This window comes from Dipodomys spectabilis, unplaced genomic scaffold, assembly GCF_019054845.1.
Source record: "Dipodomys spectabilis isolate Male_0828 unplaced genomic scaffold, ASM1905484v1 ptg000148l, whole genome shotgun sequence".
NCBI lineage: Eukaryota > Metazoa > Chordata > Mammalia > Rodentia > Heteromyidae > Dipodomys > Dipodomys spectabilis.
The window spans coordinates 1,096,344-1,110,995 of NW_024870825.1; the positions used below are offsets into that span (position 1 = coordinate 1,096,344).

The following is a 14,652-nucleotide window of genomic DNA, read 5'->3' on the forward strand; positions in this document are numbered from 1 at the left end:
ATAGGGTAGACAGGCTATACTTGACTGCGTCCTCGGTTCTGATCCTGGCAGAGGTGAGATTTAATACATAGAACCTGGCTGTGAGAATTAACTTATAGAACCAGGAGTGAGCCGGGCGCCATGGCTCTCTCCTGCAATCCCAGCTGGTCAGGAGGCTGAGGTCTGAGGATCGCAGTTCGAAGCCAGCCTGGGAAAACAACTAGGAGAGACTCTGATTTCCAATTAACAACATCCACAGCTTCTACTCTCGGAGCTGTGGCTCCAAGAGGAAGGGGCCCGCCTGGCGGGAGGGCCTGCGGCCATTTGGCTGGGGGTCGGCAGGGGGCTGCGGCATGGGGTGTCCCCAGCGCATAGGGTCTGAGCCTCCTTGCAGTCCCAGGACCGGAGCTGGTGTCCAGCGAGAGGGCGGGGCAGGGCATCCGTGCAATCGCTGTGGCTGCGGCCAAGGCGGGGCACAGGAGGTGCAGGGGTTCAGGGGTATGGGGGTGCAGGGGTCGGTGGGGGTGTATGGGGGCACGGGGATACAGGGGTTCAGGGGTGTAGGGTGCAGGGGTGCGGTGGGGTGTATGGGGGCGCGGGGGTACAGGGGTGCAGGGGTTTGGGGGTGCAGGGGTGCGGTGGGGGTGTATGGGGGCACGAGGGTGGGGGGTCCGGGGGTGCAGGAGGTGCGGGGGTGCGGGAGAGCAGGGGGCGCGGTGGGGTGTATGGGGGCGCGGGGGATGGGGGTGCAGGGGTGCAGGGAGTGCGGGGGTACAGGGGGCGCGGAGGGGCGCGGGGGCCGCAGGGGGCTTAGGGAGTGCAAGGGCGCCTGGAGGGTGCAGGGGGCTTGGCCCGCCCGGGCTCTGGACCAGCCGCTGGGCACCGCCCCCAGCGGTTGAGCCGCGGGCGGGGCGTGCGTCTGGAGGGCGCCGGCGTCAGGGGCGGGGCGCGGTTGCCATGGCAGCGGACGCGCGGCAAGGCCGCCTCCTCCTCCGCCGCCGCCGCCGCCGCCGCCGCCGCCGCCGCCGCCGGGTCCCCAGGCCGCGGCGCCCCAGCCCTGCGCATGGCCCCCAAGAAGGAGAAAGGCGGGGCTATCAGCGAACCCCCGAAGCCCTGGGAGCCCTCGCTCATCGCCGCGCAGTTCAATCAGGTGAGCCGAAGCCGGGGGGCCCCACCCCACCCGCCAACCCCACCCCACCCCACCCCACCGACGGGCCCCACCCCACCCCACCCTACGGACCCACCACACCCCACCTACCGACCCCACCTCACCCGCCAACCCCAACCCCCACCCGCCGACGGACCCCACCCCACCCCACCTGCGGACGGACCCCACCCCACCCCACCGCGCCGAGGGACCCCAGACCTGCCTTGGTCTCGGCTGCCCATGCAGCAGTCCAGAGCCAGGCCCTGGCTGGACAGAGAAGGCCTCAGACCCGGACCCAGAGGAGGAGGCGGAAGAACGGCCGGGCCGGGCCGGGCTGGGCTGGGGGCTGCACCATTCCCAAAGCCCGGCGCGCCCCCTGGGCGGTCCTCTCTTCTGGCACCTTGTGGTCCTATCTATGGCCTCAGAGTAGACCTGATGAGGCCGAGTGCAAAGGGACAGAGCAGAGCCCAGGAGGGCCATGGGGAGGGCGGCCGTCCTACCAAGGACCCGAGGAGGCTCGGCCCAGATGTCCTTCCATCGGTGGGGGCAGTTTTTGTTTATTTTTATTGATTTGCCAGTCCTGAGGCTGGACTCAGGGCTCGGTGCTGCCCCTGAGCTAGTGGTAGGCCGGTGCTCTTCCACTTGAGCCACAGCACCACACCTGGCTTTTCTGCACATGTGGTGCTGAGGAATCGAACCCAGAGCTTCATGCGTGCCAGGCAAGCGCTTTACCACTGAACCACCTCCCCGCCCCATAATTTTTTATTTTTGTGGTTGTGCCAGTAGTGGCAAGTGTTCCCTTGGGTTTGTCGCCATTTGCTTTGTGGGGTGCCAGAACTGGGGCTCATCCACCCTTTTCACTCAAAGTGGGTGCTCAACCACTTGAGCCATAACCCCACCTCAGGCTGTTTTGCTGAGTAATTGGAAATGAGAGTCTTTCAGGTGTATCTTCTCTGCTGGCTTCAGACTGGGCATCCGGCTCCAAGTTTTCATGGGACTTGAAGGTGAGGGAGGTAGGGCCAGGAGCGGCTGGACGGCTGGACGGCTGTGTGGACGTGGGAAGAAAGCCTAGGAGCAAACGAAACAGCCATACACGGCATGCACCAATGACGTGACTAAAACCTAGGAAGAAAGAATTCTTATGTCCAAGGTCATTTTTAATGCAGATTAAGAGTTGGTTACACCCGTGATCAGCTGGCTCTCTGGCCATTGGACTATGGGGTTCATCTTTGTCTGCGGCCAGCCCTGCCACGTGACTCCACATTGTTGAAGATCTGGAAACTGACCAGCTTACCCACACCCACCTTCAGCCAGTGGAGAACAACAGCTCTGAACCACAGCAGGAACTCATGCCTAGACTGTGCTGTTTCTGAGACCAGGCACTGGAGAAGAGAAAGGCTGTTTCTAGAAATTCAAGTCTGCCATAATCAACGGTTTTTAAAAATGGAAAGAGAGTCTGGGCACAGGTGGCACACACCTATAATCTTAGCTCCTCAGGAGGCTGAGATCTGAGGATCGAAGTTCAAAGCCAGCCCAAGCAAGAAGTCCATGAGATTCTTGTCTCCAATGAGCCAGCAACAAGCCAGAAGTGGAGGCATGGCTCAAGTGGAGCACAAGGCCCTGAATTCAAGCCCCAGTACAGGCACAAAAGCAGGAGGGGGGGGGGGGGAGAAGTTTTTTTTTTTTTTCACTTAGGCCTAGAGTTTGTACTTAAAGAAAAAAATGGATCTTAAAGTCTTGTCATTCCTCCTGAGAAATATTAACCTATCTACAGTTTCTTTCCACTGGAGTTGTCTTTTCCTATGAATTGTAATTCTCTGTGATAGAGAAATTGGTCCTGCTGCAGAATGGCATGAGGAATTTGATTCTACTACTAATGGGGCATTGTGGATTTGGGGGTCATTTCTATGACTTTAGAAATGATGCATGTCTAACTCAACAATCCCCAGTTAGTCTCAATTTCTCAAAGATGTTTTTCAAAGTGCTTTTGTGAGTCAGAACCAGTCAGAATAATTTCCCTCCATTCTCATTGAGATTATGGAGGCCAAGTCAGGCTTGGGGTGAACATTCCAGGCTGAATTATATACTGCTGAACAGCCAAGTCTGACACTACATTTGCTTTCGTGTTGCAAGTATGCAGTTATAATTTTCCTAATTGAATGGAAAACCTAAAGGCACTGCTCCCGCCCCCGCAAGACTTGAAAACCTGAAACAAATATTCAGCATTCTTGACCCTACACAAACAATACAGTTTCAATAAATCTTAGGTATGAATAGAAAGAATTTGAACTCAAAGCAATATGTACATTATACCTTGGATAGAATGAAGTCAATCTTCTTTCTGTTCATTGGAATATATGTTTTCTTATTAGAAGAGGAAAACAACTCTCTTCCATTTCTTCCATATTTTTTTTTCTCTCAGTTTGGTTTTGTGTCTGATACAAAAGGAAATTTTTCAGATGAACCCAGCAGTCCAAGGCTCAGGGGCCTAGCCTAACTACCAGTGTAACATACTCTGAGTGGGGGTTAAAAATGACTGTGAATGGGTGAATCCTCTCTCACTCTCTCTCTTTCTTTTTTTTTGGTCAGTCGTGGGCCTGAACTCAGGGCCCGGGCACTCTCCCTGAGCGGTTCAGCTCAAGGCTAGAGCTCTACCACTTGAGCCACGGCTTTTTCTGCTTATGTGGTGCTGAGGAATCGAACACCCAGGGCCTCATGCATGCAAGGCAAGCGCTCTACAACTGAGCCACCTTCCCAGCCAGGGTGAATTCTTTATTAGTAGAGCATTCTGCACATACAGTGTATGAAGGAAGACTATTATTGCTTTCACTCATAATTTCTTTCCATGTAATTGCTGTTTGTGCACAGGTATGTCTATGTTACGTGCACATGTGTGTGATAGGGGTGGGTGACAAGGAAGGAAGTCTCTGGTTTTCCTAAGCCAGTGTTTAGCGTTAACTTCTGTAAGAACCCAACTCAGTAGGAGGGGTTTATTGTTATTGTTTGTCAGTCTTGGGGCTTGACCTCCGGACCTGGGCACTGTCCCTGAGCTTTCTCGCTCAAGGCTGGCACTCTACCACTTTAAGCTGTAGCTCCACTTCTGGTTTTCTGGTGGTTAATTAGAGAGGAGTCTTACAAACTTTCCTTCTGTAGCCAGCTTTGAACCACGATCTTCAGATCTCATCCTCCTGTAGCTAGGATTACAGGGGTTTTTGCTTCAATTTGGCTTTTGGTTGTGTGTGTGTGTGTGTGTGTGTGTGTGTGTGTGTGTGTGTGTGTGTGTGTGTGTGTGTACTGGTGTTTGATCTCAGGGCCTGGGTATCATCCCTTAATTATTTTGTTTGAGGATGGCACTCTACTTGAACCACAGCTCCACTGTCAGCTTTTTGCTGGCTTATTGGAATAAGAGTCTCAAGGACTCTCCTGCCCAGGTTGGCTTTGAACCGTGAACCTTAGATCTCAGCCTCCTGAGTAGCTAGGATCCACTGGTGCTTGGTCCAAGTCAGTAGTAATTTTAAGCTCAGGTTCATTATGGTCTGAATTAGGTTTTAAACTCACATTTGATGAGTTGATCTGTGTCACTGTGGGCTGTCCTTGCAGGCTGGACCATTGTAAGTTTCAGTTGGTTCTAGAAATATAATACCATCTAATAGTCTAGTATCAAGCACTAGAAGACTACATAGAGGGCTGGGAAGGTGGCTCAGTTGTAGAGTGCTTGTCTTGCATGCATGAGGCCCTGAGTTCAATTCCTCACATAAGCAGAAAAAGCCAGAAGTGGTGCTGTGGTTCAGGTGGTAGAGCACTTGCCTTGAGCTGAAGAGCTGAGGGACAGTGCCCAGGCCCAGAGTTCAAGCCCCAAGACTGACCAAAAAAAAAGATTACATAGGGACTAGAAGTTAAGAAGATGAGCTGAAGAATTCTTTGCAAAATCTCATCTTTCACTGGGCTGTAAAAACACAGGTAGAGTTTGTCAGATGAAAAAGGGCAATGATTTTAGGTAAGGACATCAATTTGTGCCTTAAACAAATCTGAATTCTTAAGATTGAAAGAGAGCAAATGTAGATTAGACAATATGGGAAGACTTAACTCCTGTATTCATTCTGTCTATCGAACGATTATTTGCTGTCTTTGCTACCCATATTCCAGAACACTCAGCTTAAACAGTACATGTGAACACTTCAACTTAAATTCTATGAAAAGAGCCGGGCACAGGTGGCTCATGCCTATAATCCTAAGTCAAGAGGCTGAGCTCAGGTGACTGCAGGTCAAAGTTAGCACAGGCAGGAAAGTCTGAGACTCTTAATCTGCAGCTAACCAGCATAAAACCGGAAGTGAAGCTATGGCTCAAATGGTAGAACCTAGCCTTGAGTGGAAAAAGCCAAGTAAGGCACACAACCCTGAATTCAAGCCCAGGAGCAGTGCAAACCAAAAATTACATAAAAAGGAAGTAGATATATTGGCCAAAAGATTATGAAAATGCACTTTGATATAAGGACAGGGATATTCTGTTTATGACTTTGAACAGCATCAGAAGTCTGGCACTTCCTTTTACCCACCATCTTTACTTCGATGAAAGTGTGCACTGTTAAAATTTTTATTTTCTTTGCTTACATTATCTACACAGGGTGATGGGGAGGATTTGATTGCCTGTTCCTCTTTTCCTATAGCAGTGGCTGCCATTTTCTTCTCTGTGATTGCAGTTATCTTCAGCCCGCTATGGTTAGACAATGGGAATGTGCAGAAACAAACAGTTCACACATTTTACAGGACATAATGTTCTGTGGAGTGTTTGGAGCAGCACCCTTCCCATGCCTCCGTGCCCTGCTTCACACCATCCCTCCTGCACATGTCACCTGCATGTGAGTCACTCAGGAGCAATCCTGAATCACAAAGAGGCTCTGTGCTGTGACCTCTCTCGTTTGGTCTCCCAGGGCTCGAATTCTCCACTCTCTATACTATTGTGCTTAACAAGAACCCTAATGCCCAAGAATAATGGTGCTGGAACTTAACTATGCCCAAAACGATCTGAAAGAAGCTTCTTTAAGCAAAAAGGCAAAAGCTGTTCACTTAATAAGGAAAGAAAAAAATCTAGTGCTTAAGTTGCTGGGATCTAGGAGGATCTAGGAAGATCTAGAAAGATCTAGCCAGCTAAATGAGCGAGAGACCTTGAGTTTGAACACTGGTACCATCAAGACAACAACCCCACAAAATGTCACAGTAGATCAGTCAGAAAATATGAGTAGTACTTGAGATAATTGCCTGAATCCCATTTCACTCTCTGGAGATAATTTACCGGCCAACCCAGAGGCATCCTGAGTATCACTGTGTAGAATGTGAACGGCGCCATCTCTCCTGATGAGACGCCAATTGAGGAATCCTATTTTTCACTTATTAACCCTGGCTTAGTGATAATAGCTGAGTTATATACACTTGGAAAACAGTCACAAAGCTTAGAATTCTTGCCAACGTTTGGAAAGTGGTTATGAGTTGATGATACATTGCTGACATATTAATACTTCAAACCTGTTAAGTAAACAAAGTCATAAAGCAGACAGATACTAAGATGATAGGGAAACTGAGTCAAAGTAGATTTTCAAGGGAAACGTTGCAGTTGAACTCAAAGTGCTTGAAACCGTTATAAGTGTACTTTGTCAAAGAGGGAGATGCATTTTATTGGCTAGAACTCTTGAGCAATTTTTGAGAGGCAGTGAAGGGCGTTTTTTTCCCCCGACATTTTGATCTTAAACAGTAAGCTATTTCTCATGTTAATGTGTATTTAAGACTTACTGGAAATACTCATAATATGAGCTGAAGACGGGCGTCTGGCGGCTAGCATATTTCTGAAATTGGGTTGGTTTTTATTACTATATTTTTCTGAAATACGCTTTCATTGATATTTACAAAACAAATTGCCGGTTCACACAAAGGTTGTTTTAATAAAAGCCAAGGAAAACAACGGAGTTGCTAGGAAGAATGTTAAGAGGGAAATGGACTTTTCATAACCTCACATTATAATTTCTGTTTGTTGGACAAAAACGTATTCTTTGAATGAGTTTGGAACTGAAGGGAACTAGTATGTCAAAATATCTCCCTAGATGTTATATGTGATCATTTTTATTGCAAGTGAAAAAAAATTAAATATAAGTCAAGTGTAAGTGCTGCCAATGAGCTTGGCAGAATCCTAGGAAAATGTTAGTTAAGAAATGGTGAATGTTGACTGTGGTTCAGCTCTGGCCAGAAAAACCATCATTGGCCCCCAGTTCCAACAGGATAAAATCCAAGCTGTTCCATGCAGCTTTCCTGGCCCGGCCACTCATGGCCATCCTCTGCCCATCCACTCCTATCTTCTGGTACTCCAGGGGGTGTCTGTGTGATGCCCCAGGTACTTGAGAGGCCCCAGCTGGACAATCGCCCAGCCTCCATCCAACTCCTCATCTGCATCTGTAGATCAAGTCATGCCATCCAGGCCTTGTTCCACTGAACTGCCTCAGTGTTTACTAACTTTAGACACTGCCTATCCTGAGTTCCTGCTCAACAGTCTCAGCGTTGTCTACCTGACCGACAAACAACGCCCCTCACAGCATTGCAGAGCCAGAGAGGACACCGGGAGCTTCGTAATGCCCTTTCCTCCTTCCCGTCCTGAGCACACAGTGTGCTTTGGTGAACACCCACTGGGTAAAATCCACTACCTGCGTGCAGGCTGCTCCCGGAGTTTGTTTTCTCCATCCACATCCAGGGCAGTGGTAACACACTGAAGAGATCTCATTGAAGACACATGTGAACGGCGGTCACGCCTTCCTTGCAGACAGTAAAAACCCTGCTGCGTGGACTCTAAGGCCTCCCGCATGTGGTGTCTAGAACCTTCCCCCATCTGGATTGGAAGTCTGGTTTCCCCTTCCACCCCACTCTTGGCCGACTTCAACCTTCTCTTGCTGAACGACATCACCAGTCACCATGACACCTGTGAGGGCCCCCAAACTCATAGGCACTTGCCCTTCCTTCTTTCACACTGTAACCCACTCTCAGTAAACCCTGTTGTCCCTACCTTTGAACTGATCTCCAGTCTCCCCTCTTGGCACCATTCCTGCTGCTTCCCACCACCCTGCACCCCCCAGCCCAGCAATCCGATCCACAACCATTTCCTGCCCTGACTACAAAACAGCTGCAGAGGTTCAGAGCTCAGTCTCCCACTCCCTCTCTCACTGCCTGCCATGGCAGAATCCAATCTATCCAGGAGCTGTGGGGGTTCTTTTCATAGCTCTGCCGCCGCCTGAGACTCGCAGCCTGGGCTGACTTCCTTGTTCCCCGTTGTCTTACTCCCTGTGCTCAGGCCGCCACCACAGCCATGCCCGTGTGGCCAGAGAGCCTCAAGCCTGTCAGGAAGAACATGCGACCTTTCAGCCCTTGTTACTGAGTCCTCTGCCATGCAAGAGCATCCACCCTGCCTATAGGATTCTGTTACAAAAATGACCACATCTCTGATGACCCTGTTTGAACAACTCTACCCGCATGCCCTGAACCCGTTCATTCACTCCTCCTCCATCTCCTCCCATGGCCTCACACAGGGAGGGCTTTGGTGCCGGCACCGGTAGCTCACAGCTCTAATCCTAGCCACTCAACAGGCTGAGATCTTGAGAATTGTGGGTTGAAGCTCACATGTACTGACAAATCTGTGAGACTCTTAATATCCAATTAACCAGCAAAAAGCCAGAAGTAGAGCTGTGGCTAAAGTGGAAGAGCACCAGCCTTCAGTGGAAAAGCTCATGGAGAACGCCCAGCCCCACAACTGGCACCAAAAGAAAAAAAAGGGATAGTGTCTTTGTTTATACTGGGTAAAAAGAAGAGAATAAAAATGCTTATTGTCTAACTTGTACATATCTTGTGAATTTCAGCACAACCTGAGGAAATGTTTGTAGGACATGGTTTCCCTCTGTGGGAATAGCTGTGTGTGTGTGTCTGTGTGTGTGTGTGATATGACTCTCTGTGATGACACTTTTGCTCCTTTAAGTCAAATTTAACTGGTTTGGGGTGTTGGGTTTTTTTCTTTTCAACCTTTTCCTTTTTTGTACTAGGGATCAAACCCAGGATGGTGCACTTGCTAGGCAAGCACTTTGCCACTGGGCTACATCCCAGCTCTCTTTAAGCCAAATTTAAAGGAATGAAGATATGTGTACCTGAAGAAACTTTCTCTTGCTGACACCCTCATGTGTTCAGTAATCAAGAACAATCACATCTAGAGAGCAAATATTTTTGGTTGTATGGACCACAATTCCTGGAGATTTGAAGTCCAGAACGACCTGGGCCTCAGCTGGTACTCTCTGCTCACATTTCTGGGCCTGTGTGATACGGAAGTCACTGTCATCTGTGATTACTAGAAGAAGTTTGCTCTTTGCTTCTTGGTCAAAGTCCTTTCCTTACTGGTATCTCAGCATGGCATCATTACCCACCCGAGCTCTCTTTTTGCTCTAGCAAAAACAGAGGCATCCAGCATTTCCTCTCTCTTTAGAATTTTAACTTACCAGGGCAGGGGAAAGCTTCAGAATAATCTAATTTAATGTGGTCAGTGAAACTTTTTAGTTCAATGAACAAGCAACTGGAAAGCAATTTGTTTGGCATCAAGAGCAACTGTGGTTGACCTGGTGTATTAACATCTCAGCTTGGATTAGAAAAAGTGGGAGTTCGGCATGGCTTTGTCAAGCAACTACATTGAAAAACAGGATTGCGTGCCTATTAAGCTAACGTCCTATTCACAGCATGGGGTATGTAGAAAGGAGAGGAGTAGGTCCAATAAATGCAAGGAACAATGAAGTGCTCTAACTAGTCAGAGGAAATGGACACCCTGAGTTCTAAAAGTGTGGTCCCTGGGCCAGAAGGAGCCCATCAGTTGGGAACTTATAAGAAATGCTGATTCTCAGGCTTCACCTTAGACTTTTTCCATTGGAAATTCAGGGAGATTTGCGCTTGAGTAAGCATGGCCGTGACTCAGGCATGAACTAAAGTGGCAACTATGATGTAAATACAGGTCTGGCGGTGGTGGTAAGTGGGTTGGAGCGTTTAGAGTGATCTTTCACCTGCAAGGGGGAGGCATGTGGAAGAAATGGATGAGTTAGCCAGAGAGCTGAGGGAACAGCGGATCCTGGATACCACAGCTAACAGCTAGACTCTTCATTAGACGTTTTACATACACCTTCCTGCCTACACACCCCCTCCCCCTCAATGACCTTCAAAGTAGTATTCCCATTTATGTGAGGAAATTAAGGCTCAAGAATTTGTACATTGCAATTGGCCCAAGAGCTGTAAGAGTTTAGAAAGGTACTGAAAATTCCATGTGAAAAACATATTAAGAAAAGCTAAGTGGCAGTGGCTCACGCCTGTCATCACAGCTACTCAGGAGCCTGAGATCTAAGGATCTCAATTTTGAAGCCAACTCCAGCAGAAAAGCCTGTGAGATTCTTGCTCCAACTAGCCAGCAAAAAAGCCAGAAGTGGAGGTGTGGCTCAAGTGGTAGAGCTCCAATCTTGATTGGCAAAGCTGATGATCAGCACTTGGGCTCCGAGTTCAAGCTCCAGTACTGGAACACACAGAGAGAAAGATGGATAGATTAGAGATGCAGAAGGCAAAGGCATGAGTATCCCCCCCCTCCCCCCGCATGAGTTGTTTGCAGTAATCCAAATTTAGTTATCGGTCGTACCCTGAGTATAGTCATGAAATTAAAAATGGGCAATTTTTTAAAACTCTGGAAAGCTGTAGCTCAGGGTCTCTTCAGCCTGTTCTGGGTATCTCCTCCCCAGATGGACGCCATGTCTGCACCCCATTCCCAGTGCAGGGCCCAGGGTTTGTGATTCCTCTGTAAACACGAGTTGAATGCAGGACGCCTCTTGGCTTGTTCTCCTCTCCTGAGGGCCCAGGCTATGAGCGCTTGCGTGTTTTTCCAAGCCCATGTGGTTGGAATCAGGACTAACAATCTTTTTATTACACCATTGAAAGAGCTATTGTAAGGCCTCTATTAGGGAAGCCAGAGGAGAGGAATAATTATTATGAGTTACTACCCTGATGTCTCCAATAAATAGATGCCACAGACCTGTGTAATTGGAGATAATTAAGAACCATAACCAGACCTGGGGCTTGAGATAGATCCTGACTGTTGCCTGTGTCTCCTCGGCCGTGTGGTCGCGTGGTGAGGTTAAGCGGTCTAGAAGTGAGAGTTACAAGGGCGCGGTGGGCTCCTGGAGCCAGGGGCTAGGAGGAAGCCACGTTACTCGCACAACTGAGAGTCCCTGCGAAAGTCACAGGTCACCTGACTGCCTTGTACTCTGGGCTCTGAGTCCCCATCCGGCTGCAGCCCAGGCCCCTGTCCTCCCTCCAGCTCTCCTCCACTCCCTGCTACCCAGAGCTCCTAGGACAGGTGATACTGAGCTGACCTTAAGATCAGCCTAAGAGGAAGCTCTCTGGATAGTCATCTGCCCACCTGGAAGCCACTCTCTCCCAGATCTACCAGGTTGGATCAGCTCGGTCTGCCCTCCACCTGTCTACCTGGGGTCCTGCCCCATCTTTACTCAATCACAGACAAGTCTGCTTCTTCAGTGTGCTTCAACAACTCCTGGGTACCAGGCAGCAGCAGTCAGGGTGCCAGATCTGGAGAGGAGAGCATGGCACTCCCTTGTTAAGAGCTAGCCAGGGAGTGAAGGAAGGGGGGACTCTATCCCAAAAGAGATGTGCTCTTTATCTGACTTATGAAACAGCAACCTCTCTGTACATCACCTCTGTAATAACAAAATATATAATAATTCTTTCAAAAACTAGTCAGGGACCCTAGGTACAGGCGGCACATGCCTATAATCCTAGCTACTCAAGAAGCTGAGAGCTGAGACTCAGCAGCCAGCCAGGGAAGATAAATCTGCAAAACTTTATGCTGTAATATCCTGCAGAAAACCAGAAGTGAAGGCATGGCTCGAGTAGTAGAGCACCAGTAAGTGACAAAGCCAAGTAAGAGCACAAGGCCCAGAGTTCAAGTCCCAATACCAACACAAAAACAGACTAACTAGGACAGTGGATGGAACCAGACACAATATTGTTGAGTTGATTTCAAACTCTTAGTCATCTTTGTTACATCCAACACGTTGTTTTAAATGCTTGGAGCTCTTCTCCTCCTCCTCCTCCTCCTCCTCCTCCTCCTCCTCCTCCTCCTCCTCCTCCTCCTCCTCCTCCTCCTCTTCTTCTTCTTCTTCTTCTTCCCCCCTCCTCCTCCTCTTCCTTTTTTCTTGAACTCTGGGCCCTGGGCTCCTTTTGTACAAGGCTAGCACTCTAGCACTTGAACTGGAAGTGTCCAGTTTTCTGTGGTTAATTGGAGATAGTCTCACAGACTTTCCTGCCCAGCTGGGTTTGAACCACAATCCTCAGATCTCAGCCTCCTCAGCCTCAGCTAGGATTATAGGTGTGAGCTACCAGTGCCCAGCTGGAGCTCATTTTTGTTAAATGGAGGCAGGAAGCAGATTCCTGCCACTGGCCCAGGATGTGTTACCCCACGTTTTCCTGATTCCTCCTAAGAGAATTGTTGGAGAGACTCCATCATCCTCCCCCACCGCAGCCCACGTTGCCGCCTTCTAGAAGAACAGGCATGGCCCGACATAACCTGGAGACCACACTTCAGATCTCAAAAGTCAGAATGCACAAGCAAAGGGTGTTTGTGTTTCCCAGTGTGGAAGATAATCATGAGTGTCATCATTCTGTTGCCAAGATATTATTTGTTGGCGTTTTTTTAATTTGGGATACAATGGGATAGAATTTGTTACCAGGACAGTCTTATACTCTTGTATTGGTCAGAAGTCACTTGGGTATCGTATACTTTCTCCAATGGGTATGGAAAATAAACTCTGTCAGTGTTCTGTGTGTGTGTGTGTGTGTGTGTGTGTGTGCGCGCGCGCATGTGTGTGCGTGTGTGCGCACACATGCACGCACGTGTGCTGGTACCAGACCTTGAACTCAGGGTCTGGATGCTGTCCCTGAGCTTTTTTGCTCAAGGCTGCCACTCTACCAGTTGAGCCACAGCTTACCTTTCAGATTATTGTTATTGTTGTTGTTAATTCATGCTGTACAGCCTTTCCTGCCTGGGCTGGCTTCAAACTGAGATCCTCAAGTCTCAGCCTCCTGGGTAGCTAGGATGACAGCTGTGAGCCACCGGTGCCCCACTCCTAACAGTGGTTTTTGTAGGGAATAAATAATAAATGAAGTTACTTGCATTTAGTGCAAAGAGCAGGTTCTCCCTGAAAATTAACCAAGCAACAGCTGGGTGGAGAGGAGGGGCAGGCTGCTTATGTTGGTACCAGGCAGTGTTTGTATAAGGCAAAGCAAATTCATAGTGTACACCATAGTACATGGTAGTAAATGACCTTTACCTTAGAGGAAGGAGAGAAAGGAAGGGAGAGAGGGAGGAGAGAGGAAGAAGAGGGGGGGGTGAGAGGGAAGGAAGGAAAGAAGAAAGGAAGGAAGGGAAGGAAGGAAGGAAGGAAGGAAGGAAAGAAGGAAGGAAGGAAGAAGGGAAGAGAAGGAAAGAAGGAAGGAAGGAAGGAAGGAAGGACAAAGGAGCAGCAATAGAATAAAGATCCCACTCTAATACTGAGTATTGGAAATCTATCTGCATTTTTAATATACAAGATAGTGAGTCAACATTGAAAGGACTGAAGGAATATAAAAGAACTTCTTGAATCTGAGGGAAAAAATTGATGAAAGGTTGTAGCTTTTAATACAGGATGATGAAAGAGCTCTCCTTTTCTCTGGGGTGAGTCCCTGATTCCAATTTTACATTTGTGGAGCAATTAGCAGGACTCCTCTTGGCTTTCCTTGGTCTTCTCTCTTAGAAGAATGTCTCTGATATGTAATATTTGTCTGAACCCCCCCCTTTAAAAAAAACTTGTTTCCTTTGAGGTTTGCCTAACTTTTTATGTTCTGAAGTTCATTTTGGACCTCAGATTTTGCTCCAAGCAATAAAAAGAGTTGGATCGTAGGAACATAATGGAGACGTAATTTTAGCCAACTGTGGGGGGTGGGGCAGTACTTAGGTGTGTAGTGGTTTCTGTGGTTTTTCCGTGGAGTAGAATTCTCTACAAAGCTTTTCCATGTGGTGTTTTAATAGCTGTCTTAAAACTCTCTGATGCATGGAACAAAACTGAATTGGGCTCATGTGCTACATTGGTGCAATGGGCCAAGGACTCTCTGAGAAATGAAAGAAAAACAACCAAACAGTCAAAGCCAGAGGCAAACTGTCCAAATAGGGGCATATTTAATTGTGTATGTGTGTGTGTGTGTGTGTGTGTGCGCGCACGCGCGTGCACATCACATGCTAGTTGTCAATGGCTTGAATTATAAGCCTCAGGCTTTCACTTCACTTTTTTTTGCTCAAAGCTGGCACTCTGCCACCTGAACCATGCCTCCACTTTCAGCTTTTTGATGGTTAATTGGAGATAAGAGTCTCACAGACTACTGAGCAGGCTGGCTTTGAACCATGATCCTCAGCTCCTGGCAATGTC

At 48.5% G+C, this 14,652-nt stretch overlaps 1 protein-coding gene across 1 annotated transcript in view; it reads left to right on the top strand.

Annotated features, from left to right (window-relative positions):
- Nucleotides 1-1,042: 1,042 nt before the first annotated feature.
- Nucleotides 1,043-14,652, top strand: part of Spag17 (sperm associated antigen 17) — a 119,226-nt gene continuing 105,616 nt past the window's right edge. Inside the window, exon 1 of the mRNA XM_042692290.1 lies at nucleotides 1,043-1,129. Within this exon, the coding sequence (XP_042548224.1) occupies nucleotides 1,043-1,129 (87 nt within the window). The remainder of the gene's footprint in view (nucleotides 1,130-14,652) is intronic.